Genomic DNA, 20,231 nt, shown 5'->3' with positions numbered 1-20,231 from the left:
CCAGTCAGGTTATCAGGCCCCAGGCAAAGCAACTCACAAAACATGTCTCTCCTTAAAACATGAGAACATTAACACACACAAACACACACTTGTAATGCAGTTTGCATGCTATTAGATGAGCGGGGACATACTAAATTAGGTTTAGTACTTATGTTGCATGGTTAACATGTTTGCTTGGGCTAATCCCACCACAAACTGAGAGTGTTAGTCTTTTGAGTCTGAATTGTGATTGAAGATTTAGTTTTCTCACACACACAGACACACACTCTGTCCTTCACATTAGCCTCTTTGGCATGGCTGCACAATGACCTCATCTGGAATGGGCTGAACTCCAGTACAAACACACACACACACACACAGTTACACACAGCCGTTGAGCCTGTAGAGTTCCATATAAGGACTTGCTGATGATGTAATGGGCGCCACTGACTGCGAGTGAGACTCAGTGTTCTGAGCACTTCTCATAATGTTTGGTTTTCTGGATGGAATGTCCACATCACTGGGATCTCCGGGAAAGGGAGAGGTGAAAGCTGAGAGAGAATTTATTCTCCGAGGATTTTAAAGGACAGGAGGCCAACTACAGGGCACAGGTAGGAACATTTAAAAACTTGCAAACATTGGAAAAGTGTAAATGTGTAATTAGAAACATTAATGACTTCGAAAACTTTGTAAGTACAAGATGAGCTGTTTGGCGTTAGGTAACCTTTGGGTTATTCTCCATAGATTAAATCGATCCAAGTAAAAGGAACACACACAGAGAAATACATTAATTTAAGTCTCCCTCTGAAACTCTTGCTCTGAAAACTAACACGTTTAATTGCAACTTTTATTCCAACTGCCCAGTTCTTGATTTTTTTAAGAAAACTTAATTGAGAAAGATAAAACGTACAAATAAAAGTGGGACTCTATAAACAAATCTTGCAGTTAAGTTGTGAAAGCTTTTAAACTACTCATAAGAGATGCTGACTTTATCTTTCCAGACCTGTCAACCATTCCATCCAGTTAACCTACAAACATTAAATACAAATGTGCGTTTAGATTTTACACTTAACATCATCTTCCCTACAAATCTTAGCCACAAATATCTCTCCAACTCTCACTTTTCAATTCTACAAGACAAACATTTGGGAACTCAGTATGCAACACTGACAGAAGGAATGGAGCAGATGGATTATTAATAGTAAAAATGTACTGGTGAGAAATGACTCAAGTTCCCCCTCCTTGCATTATCATGACAAAACGTATAGTGTGTATTAAACGCATTTTTACATTGCTGGTATGCATCTGTGGGAATGTGAGGAGTGACAGCACCTCGTAAATGTAGCCAGTCTGTAATTACTTATGGATCAGGGGGGAATTCCTGCCTCACGTAGCTGGAAATGGGGTAGCATGCGAGGTGCACAGAGGGAGGGTGATTGGTCTGCAGTGTCGAGGGTACTCAAGGGTAGACGAACTTCTTAATTAACAAACACTCCCTACCAAGGGACCATCTGCCATGCTAGTCAAAACATCACACATCACGCTGCATGGAGAGAACAGAAAAACATGGGAGTACATGGATACATGCCCATGTTTTAGGGGATTAAAGGTAGGCGTGCGCACACACACTAAAAATAATGTATTCTTGGCTTCTCTAGACGTTGACATAAGGACAACAATGTTTTTCGAATCATTCCTAAAATGAAAATAAACTTTATGCTGGATATAGACAATTAGGGAATTATTTGTGTTTAAAAGCTCCGTTGAAGAGGTTTAGCATAAACATCAGAGAGGGTCTTTGGAGACTGAAAGTAGAGTAAATTACCCAATAAAACTAGACCACAACTTTCCTGTTTCATCAGTGTCATTTGTTTTTTTCTTTACAGACTCAAGCTACTGATTGAAAAGCAAAGAGAATACCAAGGAATAAAGGAGGAGAAAAATGAAAGAGAAGTATCTGCCCTGAAAGAGGATCTGACCGAGCTGAAGTCTTTTGCACTGCTGGTTGTGAAGGAGCAACAGTGTCTGAGTGAGCTGCTGGAGGAACACAGGCATTGTGTCAAAGAACTGACGGCCATCACTGAACACATCAAGCAGGACGTGGGTACTGCTTACTCTCGTGCAAAGGAAGAGGTCAAATCACTCCATTCACCGTTGGAGCACCACAACCAAGTTTCAATCTTCAGCCAAAACAAGATCACCATGACGACCCCAAGTCTGCTGTCAGAGGTGGAGGTACTAAGAAGAAGAGTACTCGAAATGGAAGGGAAGGACGAGGAGCTAATACGCATGGGGGACCAGTGTTGTGACCTGGACCGCAGACTAGCAAGGGAGATCAGCCATGGCCGTAGCCTCAAAGTTGAGGTGGATAACCTGAATGGCAGAATCGGTGGATTGGACAGGATCGAGGAGACTTTAATTAAGAGCAAACAGGACCATAGTATTCTGAAGAGCAGCTTGGAACGAGAGAGAGAGGTTAGCAAGGCATTGTCGAGTGAGCTTGATAATTTGAAAGTCAAGGTGAGAGAGCTTGAGGGAGCTGAAGGACAAATGGAAAAGAGTGAGGCAATGATTAGACAGGACCTGGCCCAGCTCAGGTCACTCACTGTGGCTTTGGTGGAGGACAGGAAGACCATGGCTGAGAGGCTACGGCAGGCTGAGGAAAAACTCAACAGGAAGGAGGGCAATAGACATGAGCAAAGCGTTACGTCAACAATGACAGAAAGACTCAGAGAGGAGAAGCAGCAGGCACTGAGGTCTCAAGCAGAGTTAGAGGGAAAGCTTAAGGACATAGCAAAGGAAAAAGATGAGCTCCAAGATAGACTACAAACAGAGGAGGGAAGGAATATAGAGCTACAGAATAAAGTAATAATAATGAAGAGAAGATTGCAGGTCTTGGAAAATAGGAAGGAAAAAGAGGAGAAGTACACGCACGGCTCTATTCCAAACAACATAAGCCATCACTGCCAAACAGAGGACAACCAAGTCAAAGAACTGACCCAGGAGCTGGACAGGCTGCGAAAGAGACTCCAGGACAAGGAGGTGTTTGAGGGTGAACTGTTGAAGGTGGAAGAGGACTTTGAGTCCCTGGAAGAGAGGTTCAAGGATGAACAGAGGAGGTCTAGGGCTCTAACAGAGGAACTAGAGCTGGCAAAGAGGGAGCTTTCCAGGTATGAGCAGGCAGAGAAGCCAGATATCAACCAGGAACACATTCTCCTTTGTCGTCTTCAGAAGGAACAGGTTAAGTCCAGACTCTTAGCCAGAGAAGTAGATACCCTGAAGGAGAAACTCCAGAAGCTGATGGGGACTGAATCATCAATCTGCAGGGTGCAGACAGATCACTCCTCATTGCAGAGGAAGTTGACCCAGCAAGAGGCCAGGAACAGAGAGCTGGCCAGAGAGATGAAGGAACTGAGTATTGAGCTGGACAGATATAAACGAATCAAGAATCTGACACCTGGTAGTAACAGAAAACTCTTTTCAGACCTCCATCAGACCACCAAAAAGGTACAAACTGATCAAGAAGACAGCCAGCCTCCTGACTACAGTGAGCACAGCGAGAAAGTAGATGATGAAAACGATGACAAGGACCCGAACCACAATGCACAAGTCATAAACAGAAGAAGCTCTCTTGACAGTAACCTCAACAGCTTGAACAGTGCAAATAACAACATTTGCCAAAACAGCAGCCATTCTGGCAATGGCATAGATATGCACCAAACAGTTAATGGGGAGGTGATGATGTTAACACACACACGAGGGCAGCCCTTGCACATCAAGGTAACACCACATCATATACTCAACACAACGACGCTTGAGATTAGCAGCCCCACTGGAGACACAGCTCCATCATACACCAGCACGGCTGTCATCCCAACAAGTGGAGCTTCACCCAAGCAGAGAATTACCATCATCCAGAGCTCAGGTCTGCCTGTGGTAAATACTAAAACCCCCCCATCAAGCCCTGACCGCACCTTCTCCCCGCTTCACGGGACAACCATAACTCGAGTGTTAACTCCAAATTCATCACGCTCTGTGACACCTGACCTCAATGGCTCCCCCATTCAGATCGTAACAGTCAGGACCTGTTCTCCAGAGCCAATGGAAGCGGCAAATCAGGCTGTTTTTTGCAAGAGTCCGGAGTGGCAGAATGGCTGGCACCATCAGAAGTCCAATAGTGTCGACATAAGTCCCAGTATCATCACCACGGAGGATAACAAAATACATATCCATCTAGGGAGCCCATATATCCAGTCTCTCAATGGTACGACCCACAGCCTCCCACAACCTGATGGAGCGTACTATGTTCGACATGAGCAAAGGACTCAAGTACTCGCCAATGGCTGTCAGGTCAAAGGTGCTGCAAAGATTGCAAGTAGCATAACTATATCCCCTGGTAGCTCTTCGGCCTCACATTCCTCATATAATAATACAGTAAGTGGCCTTTGTGACTAGGTGAAAGTACAACATACAGGTTTTTCAATTATATTCCTGGACTACACAACTATAACCACATCCTCCTTTCATTGATAACCAAAAATTAGTTGGTTTTAGTATCACTGACAATATAAAGATTTTTCAAAGAGAATTAGATAAAAACCTGTTTTTTATAATTAGTATTTAGTGTTTATTGTTTGTTTGACATGTGTGTAGTACCTATCCAAGAGCTAATTGAGATATCATTGCAATCAAATGCATTATGTACTTTTCATAAATTTTGTGTTTTGTTAATGTTTTTTTTCTGTTCATTAAAATCATTTCTGTTGTTTTTACTTATTCAACTTGAACAACATTGAGGATTTAATATCAAAGGTCGCTATGCAAATAAAGTGTCTTTTTCACTTTTACCTTTAAAAAAAATCTTGATTGCCACTTATTCTGACACAGAAGGTTGAATATTTGACACATGCCAAACTTCGGAATGCATAAAAAAGTGACACACAAATAGTTTAATTTATTTGATTACTTTATGAAGACTTCTGATTTTCTTTATCAAATGTTCTACATGGGAAAATGGCCAGTGTTTTCCCATGCATTTTAACCTTCGCTTGCTAAAATGCTCTGTAACACATGCAGCTAAATATTAAAGAAGGATGCAGTTGACAAATATAATGGAAAATAAATAGATGCAGCAAATGATTTTTTGAAAAAAGAACATGAGTGTGCATCACTGAAGGCGAGCAGTGGTAATGAAAGCAATATAAATAATCCATTTTGGTGAAATATAAAGTGTGTTCAACTTAAAACAACAGATAGTCTTGAAAACAATGTTAGAATAAAACAATCTTGTATTTAGTTCAGCCAAATTTTTTTAATAAATCGATTTGCATCCGGGCATTCAGAGTTATAAAGGTTCAGTGTGTAAAATGTAGGTGAAAGGGATCTATTGGCAGAAATTGAATATAAGATAATCCCAGTCATTTTTTCACTATTGTGTACTAATTGTAGTTTTCTTTACACTAGAATGGGCAATTTATATACTTTATATTTACATCTGGAGCAGGTCCTCTCTATGGAGGCCATCATGTTCTTTTTTTTTTTTTAAATCGTCCAAACTGAGTTTTTATGACAACTGAAGGCTGCCACAGGTTCTCTTCTATGTTTGAAAGGGGAGGGTCAGGTGGGGGGCATTCAGCTACAACATGCAACTTCACCACTTGATGTCACTAAATTCAACACACTGAACCTTTAAGCATCATATAAAACTTTTAAAGGTCAACCCCAAAAAATATACTGTGACAGAAATAAATGGACTAAGATAATTGGCTAGTAAATAGCTTTAATATTTAATTTCCATCTGGCTGCCAAAGTTGTAATGAGTTGCCATCTAAATAAGTAACTAGCTGACAGTTAAGGGGACTCATGGCAGAGAGCCAACACTGCAGTATATCATTACAAACATGGAGAACATTTAGTACCCTGACATCATCCATTGGAAAAATGGAAACCAGACGATTCAATTCATGAAAATTTGGAGCTGACTATAATGTTACAAAGGCTGTAATTGGAATCGTTATCATTGTTGTGAGCACTTAGCCACAAGACAAATTCACCATAAACATTATACAGCTTCTAAAAGGTCTACGCTTCATTCTTAAAACTTCAAAGTCAAGAGGCTCTCATTAGACTCGTTATTGTGGGCATTTAGCCACAAGACACATCAGCACAAACGTTACACTGCTTCTCACAATTCTCTGCCTCATTCATTCTTAAAACTTCAAAGTCAATCACATCTTACAGACGTCTGCTCTCCTTTCCTGTCTTGTCAGTTTTAAGTCAGCATCAGAGCCTTATTTCTGTCAAGCATCTCTCTGATACAAATGTGAGTACGGATGGGATGCCAGTCAGGGTAAAGAGGGGCCAACCTAGAAAAAGAAACAGCTGCTCAAAGCTCCTAGTACAAACTGTACCTGGGTTTAAATGAGTGATCTAATAAAAGGTTTGAGTCTAGAATGTTGTAAATACATTCTTTCTACATGATGAAACATATGTAGCTGACCCAGTTAGAGCTTGGTATGGATGTATGTGGTTTTTAATTACAGTTTTATGAAGGGGCAAATTCAACAACTAAGAAACATGCACCCGCTAATTATACTTCATCTCTGTGTATCCTGAATAGGGGTGTATATAAGCACAGATCTACCTAATTAATTTTGCTTTACAAAGTCCAGAATTTATTTTACTTGTTTCGATTAATGATGATGACTTACATCAGCTCAATGCTAATGTTGCATTAATCACTTTCAGGACTTATTCTGGGAACTCACATTTTCTTCCACATTCAACAAGTGAGCAACACTGTTGTTTTCTGGCTAAATTGGAAGCACATTTCCCAATTACAAAACCATGGGCCAAGGATATATTTTACTTGGCAAATGCTAAACAATCGATATTTCTTTGACCGACTTGTGCAAAACAGTAGAGCAAGAATAATGAAAGAACTTACACCAGTTACACGGGTGTCATTAATATGCATAGTTTGAAAAATAAGCTCTACCCCATGCAGCAACGCAGCCTGACAGTAGCAGAAGCTTCACCTAAGTACAGTACATCCACTTTAATTATCACAGACAGAGCTGAAAGTTAGAGTCTGCTCACTAATTCATCTGCACTGTTTGTGTTGACAAGACATCAGCCTGATCTCTGTAGACAGCCGTTAGCTAGTGTTAGCTCCCCGGCAGGGACACCCGGTCCACTTCACTTCCAAGGCCTCACATGAAGGCAGCCAGACATATTACCTCTTAAACAAACACAAACAGGGATCACATCAGTGTGCAGTCTTTTCTGTGTGATATCAGGATTCAGTACCTCTAAAGGCAGAGTAACATAATAATACAAGATCGAGACGGTCATGCAAATCCATGCTATTCATGTCACAGACCAAAGGACTGTCATGCATCAAGGCAGCTCATAATGCCAATTACAATCTAAAACTGCGTAAACTTTCCATGTGTAGCAGAAGTATTTACAGTGAGGGTGCAAATGCAAAGATTTTAAGAATCGTATCGGATAATTCAAGTAAAATGTTCTCCCAACATGATCCACAAAATCAGTAATGAAGATACACATGATCATTGCACTATGGGTTGGTTAAAGCATGGTACAACAAGCCAATGGAAACAAGCCACATGTTCCTCTTTAGAAAGCACAACACTAGCGCATCTTCACACAATCAACGCATGCTTTAACAAAATAAATAAGTGATAAATCGGCACTATGAGAGTGAACATAACAAATTGTTACGCCTCTTTTCCTGAATCAGATTCCTCTGGGGTCACTACAGAAGCCTGGCCAAACAAGGATTCCAAAGATCAAAGGGTGTGGCACTAATTGGAGAAGCAGCACAGCTCTCCATCCAGTACAGAGAAACAGAAAACCTGCCACAGTGCATACAAGGAAAACACTATGCAACATGCCTGCAACTATATCATGTGTAGCACTACAGCGAGATGTTGAAAAATAAGAAATGCTCATTATTTTAAGACAGAGTATATGAAAGAAATGTGAATTTTTGCAGATAATGCAAAGGAGAAAAAGTAGTACAAGCAGTAAGAGGTATTCGATTTCTCTGTTTTTGAACCTAAGTAAGGTGTATTTGAGCCATGCTGAAATAACTTTTAAAATATTGAAAAACATAAACTTGGAGTTAGAAATATGCATGTTTATGCAGAAATAGATTTTCATTGCATTTAATTAAAAAGGCCCAATATGTATTTGTCAAAAATGTATCAAATTGAGTGGAAAAAGAGATTAAATCCATGAAAAAAGTTGTGATATTGTATGAATTTCATGTCGTATTTCCTTTAGAAATTCTCCTATAATTATACTACTTCTGTTCCGAAGTGTTACCATAGCATTGTAAAATACAAAACAACCTAAATTCCCTTTAAGTGATTAAGAAATAAAATGCTAACATGTTTCCCATGATGGTATAATGATGTGCAGTAGAGGGTTTATAAACCACAAGCTGAATGTAGGTGCTCAAATCCTAGGCTACATGTGTGTCATGCATGGGTTTTGAATGCATGCATTTGTGGTCTTATTTGTTACCTCTGTAGGACCTTTTCCAAAATAAACACAGACTTTGTCAGGAGCTGTAGACCTCAGTATGATCAAAGCCTCATTCTAAAGAGGTAAACCACATTTCAGAGATCCTGGTTAGGGGTAAGATGTGAGGGTTTTACGGTTAGGCATGAACTGGTTAAGGTTAGGTATAAGGTGTTGGCCATGATGTCCACAATTATGGAAGTCCACGTGGGTTAGAGTAGGTTTAGGGTGTCAGGAGACACAGTAATTCAGAAATATAATGATACGGATCGCTTCACACACATCTGTGTGTGTGTTACAGAAAAAGAAAGAGGACAGAAATAGAAAAACGATACGACTAAATGAGCTTAATATAAAAGGCATCATTTTAATACGGCACTGAAAGGTTCAGAGAGTAGAATTTAGTGGTGAATTTGAAGGTTCCAGCTGAAAACACCTGACCCTTCGCTTCCAATCAGGAAAGAGAACCTGTGGTAGCCTTATGTTGTCATAAAAACTCAAAAAGGTGTCTGGCTTATCCAGTCTGGGCTACTGTAAAAAGCATTGACCCGTTCCTGATGTAAATATAAAGTATTCAAACATGAAGGGCCCATTCTAGGGTAACGAAATTAACAATTCGTACAATTTAAATGAAACACTAGTCAAAACATCACTAGGAGTATTTTTAATTCAATCTCTGCCAATAGATTCCTTTCGCACTGAACCTTAAAAACACTGTCCCAACATGCTCAGGTGAACAGTCCCTGAAGAACAGGAGTGCCCCCTGTTGGTGTGCAGAGTGCATGAGGCTGTGTGGAGTGTCCACAGGGAGCTTCCTCTTGTTGTGTGGAGATGAAGGTAAAACGCACCAAAATAAAATCCGACATCTGAGGGTGTGGATGAGAAACAGTTATCTGTGACGTTCGGTGGAGGGAGAGGGGACATGAGAGTGAAGCTAACACACACACACACACAAAAACACACAGACAGAGACACACACGTGTTACACATCTTCTGCTCATAACAACGTGTGTGAACGACTCCAACTTTGTCTGAAAGTCGCAGGTAAGAATCACACACAGACATACACACACTTCCTGGTACTGTAAGTTTCACAGTTATCACCATGGTAAAACACAGACCTGAAACTTCCCAACGTGCCACAGCCAGAGGTGGTTAGCAAACATTAGCTCGCATTTAGCTACAGTTAATTATTTCTTACGGCAGCAACATGCTAACGTCCAGGACCGGCTTATCGTGATGCAGCAAAAGCCTCCCGGACCGCAAGGCTTTAAAAACAGTGAACATGTAGCGACAACGGGGCTGAATGAGATGAATGAGTTACCCTCGTGTTGCCACCACTCGTCTCCCAGGTCGTCCCCCATTTTCGTCTTCACAGGCTGTGTGTCCAATCAGAGGGTGCGCGACAGGGTGCGTTCACAAGCAGCACGCTGACAAACACAGACAGGAACCATGAACTCAAAATCCCATGAGGCTTTGCGCCACCGTTAACAGTATAAACCAGGGGCGTCCAAACTACGGCCCGCGGGCCAACTGTGGCCCGCCTTCCATTTTTAATTGGCCCGCATCAAAGTCTTAAAATATAATATATACAAACTAAACTAACAATTTAGTAGCACTTTAATGGCCCTTACTTATAGCACTTTGTTTTTTTCTTCATTTTTGAAGAAATTGTACTTTCTTGATTCTGGTTGTTCTGGGTTTGTACCCTCGGGGTTGATGCACTTATTGTATGTTGCTTTGGATAAAAGCATCAGCTAAATGAAATGTAATCTAATGTAATGCTGCCAATTCTGCAACTCTGTTTTTGTCTTCATTATATCAATGTCAATGTCAATGTCACAGTAAAGTATAAGATGTGCAAGAAAATATCTCCCAATGAGACATTTAATATCATGGTTGCATAGCAAATGCAACATGCTGCAAGACTTATCTCCACCATGTGTGATCTAAACTCCACAAAAGTACAGCATAAGGACAACTTTAAGTACTGAATATAAAGTTCTCTAGTTAGCAATTTTATATGATGCTGAGGCTAAAACCGCAGAGAAACAGAGGAAAGATCTCAAAGATCCTTGGAGCAACCTACCTGCCAAAACTGTACGAGTGTACCCAGGAGAACCATTGCTGTTTTAAAGGCAATGGGTGGTTGCATTTGCAAAGTACTGTGTGACATAGACTCTGACATATACAATGCTGCGAGTTTTTGTCTTCACCACGAGAATTCCTAATTGGATATTTAATGTCATGGTTGCTTGGAAAAACCTAAGTCATCTCTAATATTTAAAAGCAAAAAGAAAGCTGTGTGCCCAGTGTCTCTAAACAGGCCTAAACAGAACCTCATTAATAATAATGATAATGTTTAAGAGCAGCAATCTATGCTAAATAATTTGCCTGCCTGCATATAATTTAGTTTGGCACAAAATAAGACATTTTTTCTGAGCAAGGTTGCTTCCATCCTGCACCAGATGAAAGACAGAATGTGTTCCCTGCTGTATTTGCTGTTGAACGAAATGAGGACATGTTTCAGTAAAGAGAGCAATTTATTCAATAGCTAATGTCATCTGAAGACTGTAGATACAATGGATCATGTTGGATTAGTAATATTGTAATATTGTGGTGAATAGCAATAAACATGAAAATAACTAGTTTTACTCTATTCCCCACACTTTATACCTTCTACAAGAGATTTTCTGTAATGAAAAAGGACTGCAGACACATCACTTTACCTCAGATGCTGTTCCTTTCTTTAACATTTAATTATACATATTTAGCCTATAAACATCAGATGTTTACCTTTTTAAAAATGGCAAATGAAATTGCAGGATAAAGCCTTTTTATTCATCATAAGGTGATGTTCCCACAGAAGAAGATAGCAGTAACCTAGTGTTTAACTAAGTGTTTCTACATGTTGGAAAGAAAAAAAACCATTACGTCCTCTGTCATTATGGCCTGGACAGGGTGATCTCATTTTCCAACACACAGAAGAGAGGAAAGTGGAGAGAACGGAGGAGGACGTGTTTGGAATAGTGCCCTCTTTTCTGCAGCTGTAGCGGAGAGGAGGGACAGATCCTCTGGGAGTAATTGCATGCTTTTTTGTGTTTCAGTCAGAACAACACATTTCTGGCTGGTAGAGGCTACGAGATGTTTGATTAAAGCTTTGCCATGAAAAAAAGAGAACAGACTGATTACTGGGGGAAATTATAAAGGGTTGAGGATGGTTATGCTGTGTAACTCTAAAAGGGGGGAAGAAAAACAAATCAAGAAGGAGAAAGGAAGGATGCAGTCAACACATTGTGCTGAGGTCTGCCAACATTCAGGCAGAACAATGGACGCTAAATGGCAGCTTTGAATGTAATTAAGCATCATTCCTATAAAACACATGCCTCTTCCTCGTGTCCCCTTCTTCCATGTTTGGCTGCATTTTACTAGAAACAAGATGCCGAAACCTCAGAGAGACTTATTATATTTAGTAAAATTTAGTTTTTCTTGTGTTGATCAGCCAACATGTGTGTGCGACAAAAGTGCGTATTGAAAGGATAAAGTTTGGAGGATGGTTCACAATGTATAAAAAAGATCTTTTGGTGCAAATGAAGGAGAGATACAAAAGATGGGTTGGAAAATACGTTGATGGGTTTTTTGAAGAGGTGATAATGGCCGAAAATTGCAATTGTGTGCATTTGCTGATGCAGAATTAAATATATATATATATTTGGTTATCTACATTTTTTTGAATGACCCTGTCCTGTTGTCCTATTGCATCCTTAATTATTTTCCAAGTTTTGAAAAACATTTTTTCCTGAGAGTTAATTGATAAGATTGATACCAGTAGGATAACGCAAAAAAAATTAACGGATTTCCACAAAACTTCTTTAAAGGATGGGACATTTGCCAAAAAAAGACCATTACATTTTAACATTGCAAGATGGGTTGTTTTGAGACATTTCCACAAATTTCCCAGGAAAGATTTTGATGGATTTTGATGAAAAAAAAATCTGCTTGATGAATTTTAAGGGGCCTTGAAGGAGGTATGGACTCTACTGAGTTTCATAGTAGTTACACGTTTAAGTGTCAAGCTGTTACCTTTCGACAAAGACAAGTTACCTGTTGCCCATTGTTTCCAGAACTATACTAAGCTAAACTAACAGACTGGAGTTCTAAATCTAACTGAAAGCCACAAGAATTGTGTTGGTTGTCACATCTAACTAAATTCTTCTTAAATGGATTAAAGTCTCACATTTGTTTTTAGGTAGCAACAAAGTAAAAAGATATAAGATGCCAAAAGACCTAGCTACTGTCAATAGCTGTCTGGGAACTTGAGAAAACGCTGAAGAAGAGCGAAAGAGAAAATAAGCGTCACTGTAATTAAAGGCGGACAGCTGTCTCTTCAGGCGCCTCTGATTGCACACTGCGGAGCATTGGTGTTAATGTGTTTAGTTTGTTGTAAGCAGCTGTTCTTCCACTTTCTCATTTTAATGATCTAAAAGACTTGTGTTATTTCCAGTTACCATCCTCCTCTTCTACTGAGTTTATTTTTTCCTTGTGTTGAACAAGAGAACGGGAGGGAGGATGAGCGATCGAAGATGGACACGGACTAATTATGGCTTAGAAGAAGTTCAGTGCTAATTACAATACATCCACAAAACTGTCTATTTCCTACCTATTTTCATGCTTTGTGTTTTCATGTAGGCCCTAAGGTAAAGATATTCTTTATCTTAAATCTTTACAGTGTCTTTCCACCAAAAAACATCTCCCAGATTGCAGGCAATTTAAAACTGTTTTGATTGATGCCTTGGTCGTCCTATTTGTAGTCCACAAAGTAGCAAAAGATTTTATTACTTTCCTAATTGTGCAGTGACCTCATATAATTAGTGGACAACCCAAGGAGAGTTATACATTAAGTCAACTACAGAGAGAAAAAAGAAAATGATGATTCAAATTTATATGAAATGAAATACAGTAACTGCCATGTTAGCGTGCCACAGCCAGAACGGAGGGGTCGGCCAGGTATTTAATGGTCTGACAGCCAGTATGTTACAGAGCGCAAATAAACAGGAAGTGACCTTGAGCTTTCTAAAACTTCATCACACACAACTTCCAGTCCAAGTTACAACTGTATTCATGAGCAGCTGGCTGAGCCTGACCTGCATGGAGATGTGCTGCATTATAAACACTTGGCAAATATTCATTTGTTCTGTTGCTTTCTGTCATGTTTGTTGGTTTTTTAGGCTTTTTTGTGAGTGTTCTGTTGTAATGGTAGAAAAACAAAGACATTACAGCTGGAAATATTCAAAATGGTCAAAAAAACATCCATCCATCATCATCAGTTTATCCTGTTTAGGGCCCGGAGATAGTCCCTGGACATGTCACCAGTGTAGTGCAGGCCCAACATCCATCATCAATCCATTTGCCTGTCCGTCCATCCGTCCATCCACCCATACATCCATCCATCAATCTAAATGTATGCCAATTTTCTTTTTTATGAGTATGGGGGGGGGGCTTGAGCCAATCCCAGCTGGATTTTGGCAAGAGGCATTATACACTACTATACTATCGCCATCGTATTGTAGGGTTAAATTACAACCATTTAGTCTCACAATGATACAATCAAATTAGGGTCTTCAATCAACCTGACCCCAATCTGCATGACTGTGGGAGGAAGCAGGAGTTCCCGGAGAAAACCCACCCAGGCACTGGGTGAACATTCAAACTCAAAAAAGAAAAGCTCTTGCCAACTCTGGATTCGAACCAACAACCTTCTTCCTGCGAGGCAACAGTACTAACCACTGTAGTAAAAACAATGTTCAATATATGTGAAACCAGAGCAATAGACGTCCTCTTTGAATTGATATATCCAGTTTGAAAGATGTGTTCGCTCTGTTAGGATTTAGTCATGTTCGTACACACGTCTGTTGCCACAGATGGGATTAGTGCGTGTCTGCCCTCCTGTCGAAGTGTCAGGGGTTTAGAGGTAGGACAGAAGTTATTTCAGCGCAGGCATCGTTGTGGCAAAGGTCCCAGTTACTGTCAGCTTCACCAACTGTCCGACCACATAGGTCAGGCTGCAGCTGATAGAAGTTTTAAGGCCACACACTGTACAGCGTGCCGGAGAAGAAACGACAGCTCAGAGGTTACAGCCCATGACATGCTGTCCAGCTGAATCTTCAAATTATTGTGCTTGCATTTCAAAACACCATTAGGTCAGTCTTGTTGCTTTCAGTCAGCGACTTCTACACCTTCACAAAGCAGAGAAGATTATGAGATGTTGTCATTTGTTTCTGCTGCTGAAATGTTGCTGATGGAATCAAGTGGCAGGATTTTGGAAACACTGACAACATGGGTTATTCTTCCCGGTGAATGCATATGTGAAGTTGTAAGTATAGTAAAAAGAGTATTTTTTTCTTTGAGATTGAAGACGTCCTATTTATTTTATATTTTTTGATCCATGCTACGCTATACTTAAGAGAAAGTTATAAAGCCTTATAAAGCTCCAGAACGTGATATGGAAGATGTGATAAATTGCCGCAAGTGACGTCAGCTGGGTCTGAAGTCAAAAATCTGCAAGTGTGGAGTCAGAAAGACTCAAGTTTAACATACTTTACTACTGCACTCCATATTTCTGCTTGAGGCTGGAGGCTACATTACCTGCCATTTCACCCTTTGAAATAACTGTTGGCAGGTGAGATGCATTATGGGTAATGTGGCCACCAGGTTTTGGCAAGAAGAACGTTATATTGCCTTTGGTCCCCTTCTTTTAAAACTTTCCATCATGACTGAGTGAGCTGAACCAGTTAAGAACCATAAATAATAATAGAAGTAGAGCAGTAGAGCACACACCTACACCAAGGCCCAATTGTCACAATAAATTCAATCAAGCTGCACCAAATATCACACACCAATAGATATCAGTTCCTTATATATGTCAGATTTCTTTACATCCATGAATTATGCCCTTAAAATGGAGACAATGTCAAAAAACACTGCTATCTCAATGATAAAGAAAATGAAAGAAAACAAGCTTTTATTTCCCCCCTGATCTAGATCCGCAACAAAATGTAATGGCTTCTTTCTTTACCTGCACCACTGTATATCTTACCACCAAGTTTTGTGGTGATCCGTTAAGTTGTTTTTGTGTAAAAACACATTCAGGTAATTAATTTAATTGCTTTTAATAAATGTTGCACAGAATGCCCAAATGTGCAAAACGTGTGCAGTAATGTTATGTAGACTGCTGTTCTTATCAGTAACACCCCCACTCCCGATTCCCAGATCCTCCTTCATTGCCACTGAAACATTAACAGTTGTCAAATTATAATTGAAATTTTGAGGTCATGTATCTGACAGTTAGCTTCTCTCCACAATAAAAGAAAGAAGAGGATAATGTCAGACCTATTTTTTCTCTTTTTGTGATCAAAACTGACCTTTTTTCTTCAGGGATTGTACATTTTAATGTCAAATGCAGCGTGTCTTCTATTTCACACCTTTTATTTCCAGCAGATGGGACAGGATATCAGCTCCCACGTGTATGTGAGACCTCGGAGTGGATGGACACAGCTTGTTTGCGCTGCGGACAGCAGACACTGTGTGGGCCGAATGACATGACCTCGTCCTCTCTCTGATCAAGGTATGTGGAGAGTCAAAGCGTTAAAGGGCTGAGTTCAGTGCACACAGGCAAGAGCTTTGCGACATGTACATATTTTTGCTTCAGCGCATTCATCACTGAGGGAACACAGAGGCACAAAACAAGGTGAGAAGGGACTTCTGGATAACACACCTGTCAACTGGGACATTGCTGCCTTTGACGCTATGTGACCCAGCAGAGGAAGGGACAGGACAGTTGGAGAATGAACAAACACCTTGTTTGCTAAATGAGTTGAGGTTTCTATGAGACGTGTTGCTCGTGAATCGGTTACTGCTTCTGCGGTGAAGGTGGATGTGGTGTTATTACCTCGGCCAATGTTATGTTTTCATCCCTGTCAGTTTTTTAAAAAGTTCTTTAAAAAGTAATAAAATATTAATAATATAAAGAAAACTAGATCGATAGATGGATAAAGGACAGACATCCAAGTACGATCACACTTTATTGATCCCGAACAGGTATATTCCTGAAGAGGGTCTTCAGCGATGGTTTAAATATTTTAATGGGACTGTTGGACCCTGGCAGGCGTATGCACTCTACTGCCATTCTAGGTTCAATATCACATTTTCTAAGGCAATTTGAGACGCCCAAAAAAACCTTAGGGACAAATAGAAAAGATGGCGACAGTATATTGCTTCATCAAGACCCCCTGTTATGATAACCAGCCTCCCACACACTATCAAAACAAAGAGCCATTTTGTAATATTGTTATTAATATTAATATATTCTAAATGTTTCAGAAGCAAACCATGCCATGGCATTAATTCACTGTTGGAATCATTTAGTTTTTTCCAAAGCTTCATATAGATTAATTTGAACCACAATTCATTATTAATTTGAGCAGTAGGAGGCTTTTGTGTGGATATCATACTGTATTGAGGAAACCTGATTCACAATCCAATAATCCAACACTGTCAAATCATAAAAAAGTCTCAGAGAGAAAGTGAAACAAGCTGATATACTGTAGTGCACTCTGGTGATCTTTGAAGCCCTTCTGAAGCAACAAATCTACTGAGCAGTCTGTGAGAGCCCGGGCTCTTAGCAGCCATCAATAGCAATTGCTGAGGAGCTCAGTGTGAACATTATTGAATTAAACTCGAAAAGACCAAACGCCTCAAACGTCTGCCTCCATCGATTGTTAGTCAACAACAGAGAGTTGACATTTGCACAAATTTGATTCAGTCCATTGTTGCAGACCCATGGATTTATGTTTATGTTTATTAAACAGCATTAATAAAAGATTGGGTGATCACAACAAATGATTTTAATTTTACTTTTAGTCTTCAATAGTGTCTTTGTCCATAAAAAGGAACTTTCAAAATTTCGAGATTGTTTTCCATTGTGTCTGTGAAGAAAAATGGAATATTCTTAAATTACAATTCTGATTTACTTGTCTGATTTCATTTTATGCTTTAGGCCTATTTCATTGCCTACCTTTACATTACATGTCATTTGGCTGACGCTTTTGTCCAAAGCGACTTACAATTAGTACACTCAACAATCATGAGGGGCTATTTAGGGGTTCAGTATCTTGCTAAGGACACTTAAGGCATGCAGATGGGAGAGAGTGGGGTTTGAACCGGCAATCTTCTTGTTGAAGAACCACCACTCTAACCACTAGGCCAAACCGCCCTCTTTACTATACATTTGAGGGTCAAATAAGGGTTCCATCCTGTCAGGTAGACAGTATCACAGCAGTGAGACACCTGGTCAGTGGAATTTTCTTCCACACGTCTTTACATTTATTTGAGATTTTACCTGTAACATTATTTGAACATTGCTGTATTGAACTTTGACTTGAATAAAGAATGTAATAATGTCCTCCACCACTGGAACTGGGCAAACTCCATCTTCTCAGTAAGATGTGATCAAAATCTCCCAAACAGCTATTGAATTGCCCTTGAGTTGAGATAGTTTCATAACATCCTCAGCAAAGTCATATATAAACACTTAAACTTGGTTCAAAACAGCTTAAAACTTATTAGAAAACATAGTTGATCATAAGTAAAAGAAATTATATACATGTACATTTTCTCAAGTGACTCTAATCAACTTTCGCAGTCATTGCATTTGAATAAATATTTGTGTTTCTAAACTTCTGTTTACTCTTGTGTACTATTGATCACATTTGACTGTAAGACCTTGAGGCACTGCACAAACAAAGAAGCTTCCAGTATTCAGACATGAACATGCAGTTATGAAACATTGAACGTGTTCATTTGATAACTTTGTGGAGTCAATAGGATCATAGCCAGAGGATCTTCTAGCCCAGACAACCCATCTACATCATGTTGTACAGTAGCTCTGCGAGATGCAGTGGAGTAATAGAGTTCTATATAGAAAATGTGGTTTTGTTGTAACCCAATCTTCTTCATCCTTTGTTTTGGTTCCTGGTCTGAGTGTCTGAGCCCTTTTCCAAAGAACAGACAAAAATGATAAACATGCCCACCACGATGCTTTTAGTTTGGAAACTATACATCACATGGAAGGGTTGTGCATGATGATTGGGGCTGCAAGAGTTGTAAAAACACACATTGATTGATCACGTGTGGAGGCTCCGACACTGAAGGGGAGCACCAACCTGTGAATTTGCTCGTTAAGACAGACGTTGGAACTGATTGGATTAGATGCGACACAAAGCTTGTCTTTTGCTGATGCTCGCTAACATTAGCTAGCTAGGGTTAGCAAGGCAGCACAGAAGACATGACTCTGCGAAGACTGAAATTAAATTGAATAAATTAGTTGAATAATTTGTGCTCCTGGTTGGCTGGAAAAAAAACGTGAATGTATTGATGCCTGATATAATTCACAGGTTCTGCCATTGTTGTTTGCTTTTGACCTGACGATTTTGACCCGGATATGAATTTTACTCCATACCCTTAAGCCGATTAGAAACAACACAGCCATTTTACGGCACGGCAGCTAGCTGGATTGCCTTTTATTGGTTCTGCTGCACCCAAGTAGCTTTATTCAGTGTTAACTCTTGTTGCAGGGGCTACTATCATCGTGCTTTGAGAAAATAGTGGGAGTGAATATTTTATGTACAGTATAACCTTAAATACCTGATTTCACCTCACAGTCCATCCTAAAGACAGATTAATGACTTGAAACGTTCAATAACACCAGGGTATGAGAGTAAAGCAGTCAAATATTAACCTTGTGCCTGAAATAATCGCTGCTCTATGTACCCCTAATAAATCTATGAGAATCTGAAAAATCTGTGGGGAAAAAGAAAAAAACATGAAATTTAATAGTAAATCCCAAATGTGCTAATGTGCTGAAATTCCAAATTCATTATTGGTTAATTCCATTGTAAATAACCTCCTAACAGACTCAACGTTTATGTAGTCACGTTTAACTTCAGTATATTATAAGACAGGGTACACTAAGCTAATGAAGCTAATTGTCCTTTTATAATGTAACAGCAAGAATCCATTTAGTCCTCATAATCAATTTCTCAAGTGGACACGACTTCCATAAAAGTATAATTACCAGTAATTAAGGTGAAGCCAAAATGCCAATGCTCTCAGGGCTGCTTCCTTTACCCCAGCCCCCAATACTGCTCCTACATTATATACTTTATGTAAATAAGCTATCACTCGTGAATGCATGAGCTCAGTGAGGTATCACACATGGGGATGACAAGATGAGATATGAAAGAATGAGGAGAATGCAGGAGAGGTGCAGAGAGAGGGATGCAGATCGAGTTTGACTAGCAGCAAAGCGGTGAAAGGGTACAGTCAGGATTTCCCGCAGGTCATGAATAAAAGACATAAAGAATAATTTGGACGTTTCAATGTGGATATCGAAGAGATTAGTATCATTGAATCACATATTTTTTCAATGCTCTACTTCTCTTTCTCGTTTTGTTATTTCTCCCTCTTTCTTTACAGTGCACTCTCTGTGCCTGAGAGCAACACTATTTTTGAATGAGACCACAGACGCACACTAAACATTAATATGGTTGTCTTGTAGGTGCAGTCACCACAGGGAATTAGCATGATGCAAATTAGTTCGGATCACATCCTTAGAGAAGCTATTAGCCCCTCTCTACCACCCTCTGTAA

General features: G+C 39.7%; 2 protein-coding genes across 2 annotated transcripts in view; one reads left to right on the top strand and one right to left on the bottom strand.

The window, feature by feature from the left end:
• Positions 1 to 9,987, bottom strand: part of cmss1 (cms1 ribosomal small subunit homolog) — a 29,976-nt gene extending 19,989 nt beyond the window's left edge. The window contains exon 1 of the mRNA XM_062403430.1: positions 9,851 to 9,987. Within this exon, the coding sequence (XP_062259414.1) occupies positions 9,851 to 9,890 (40 nt within the window). The 5' untranslated portion in view covers positions 9,891 to 9,987. The remainder of the gene's footprint in view (positions 1 to 9,850) is intronic.
• On the top strand, positions 462 to 4,756 carry LOC133967619 (filamin A-interacting protein 1-like). The gene is made up of 2 exons (XM_062403190.1): positions 462 to 590; positions 1,866 to 4,756. The coding sequence occupies exon 2, from the start codon at positions 2,182 to 2,184 to the stop codon at positions 4,432 to 4,434; it is 2,253 nt and encodes a 750-aa protein (XP_062259174.1). The 5' UTR covers positions 462 to 590; positions 1,866 to 2,181; the 3' UTR covers positions 4,435 to 4,756.
• Positions 9,988 to 20,231: the final 10,244 nt, after the last annotated feature.

This window comes from Platichthys flesus, chromosome 13 (assembly GCF_949316205.1).
Source record: "Platichthys flesus chromosome 13, fPlaFle2.1, whole genome shotgun sequence".
Taxonomy (NCBI): Eukaryota; Metazoa; Chordata; class Actinopteri; order Pleuronectiformes; family Pleuronectidae; genus Platichthys; species Platichthys flesus.
The sequence above is the reverse complement of the archived record's forward strand: the minus strand, read 5'-3'. Positions and strand labels throughout refer to the sequence as shown.

What these genes read in the sequence shown, in the direction of transcription:
- LOC133967619 (XM_062403190.1), top strand. Translation starts at nt 2,182, where the DNA reads ATGACGACCCCAAGTCTGCTGTCAGAGGTGGAGGTACTAAGAAGAAGA.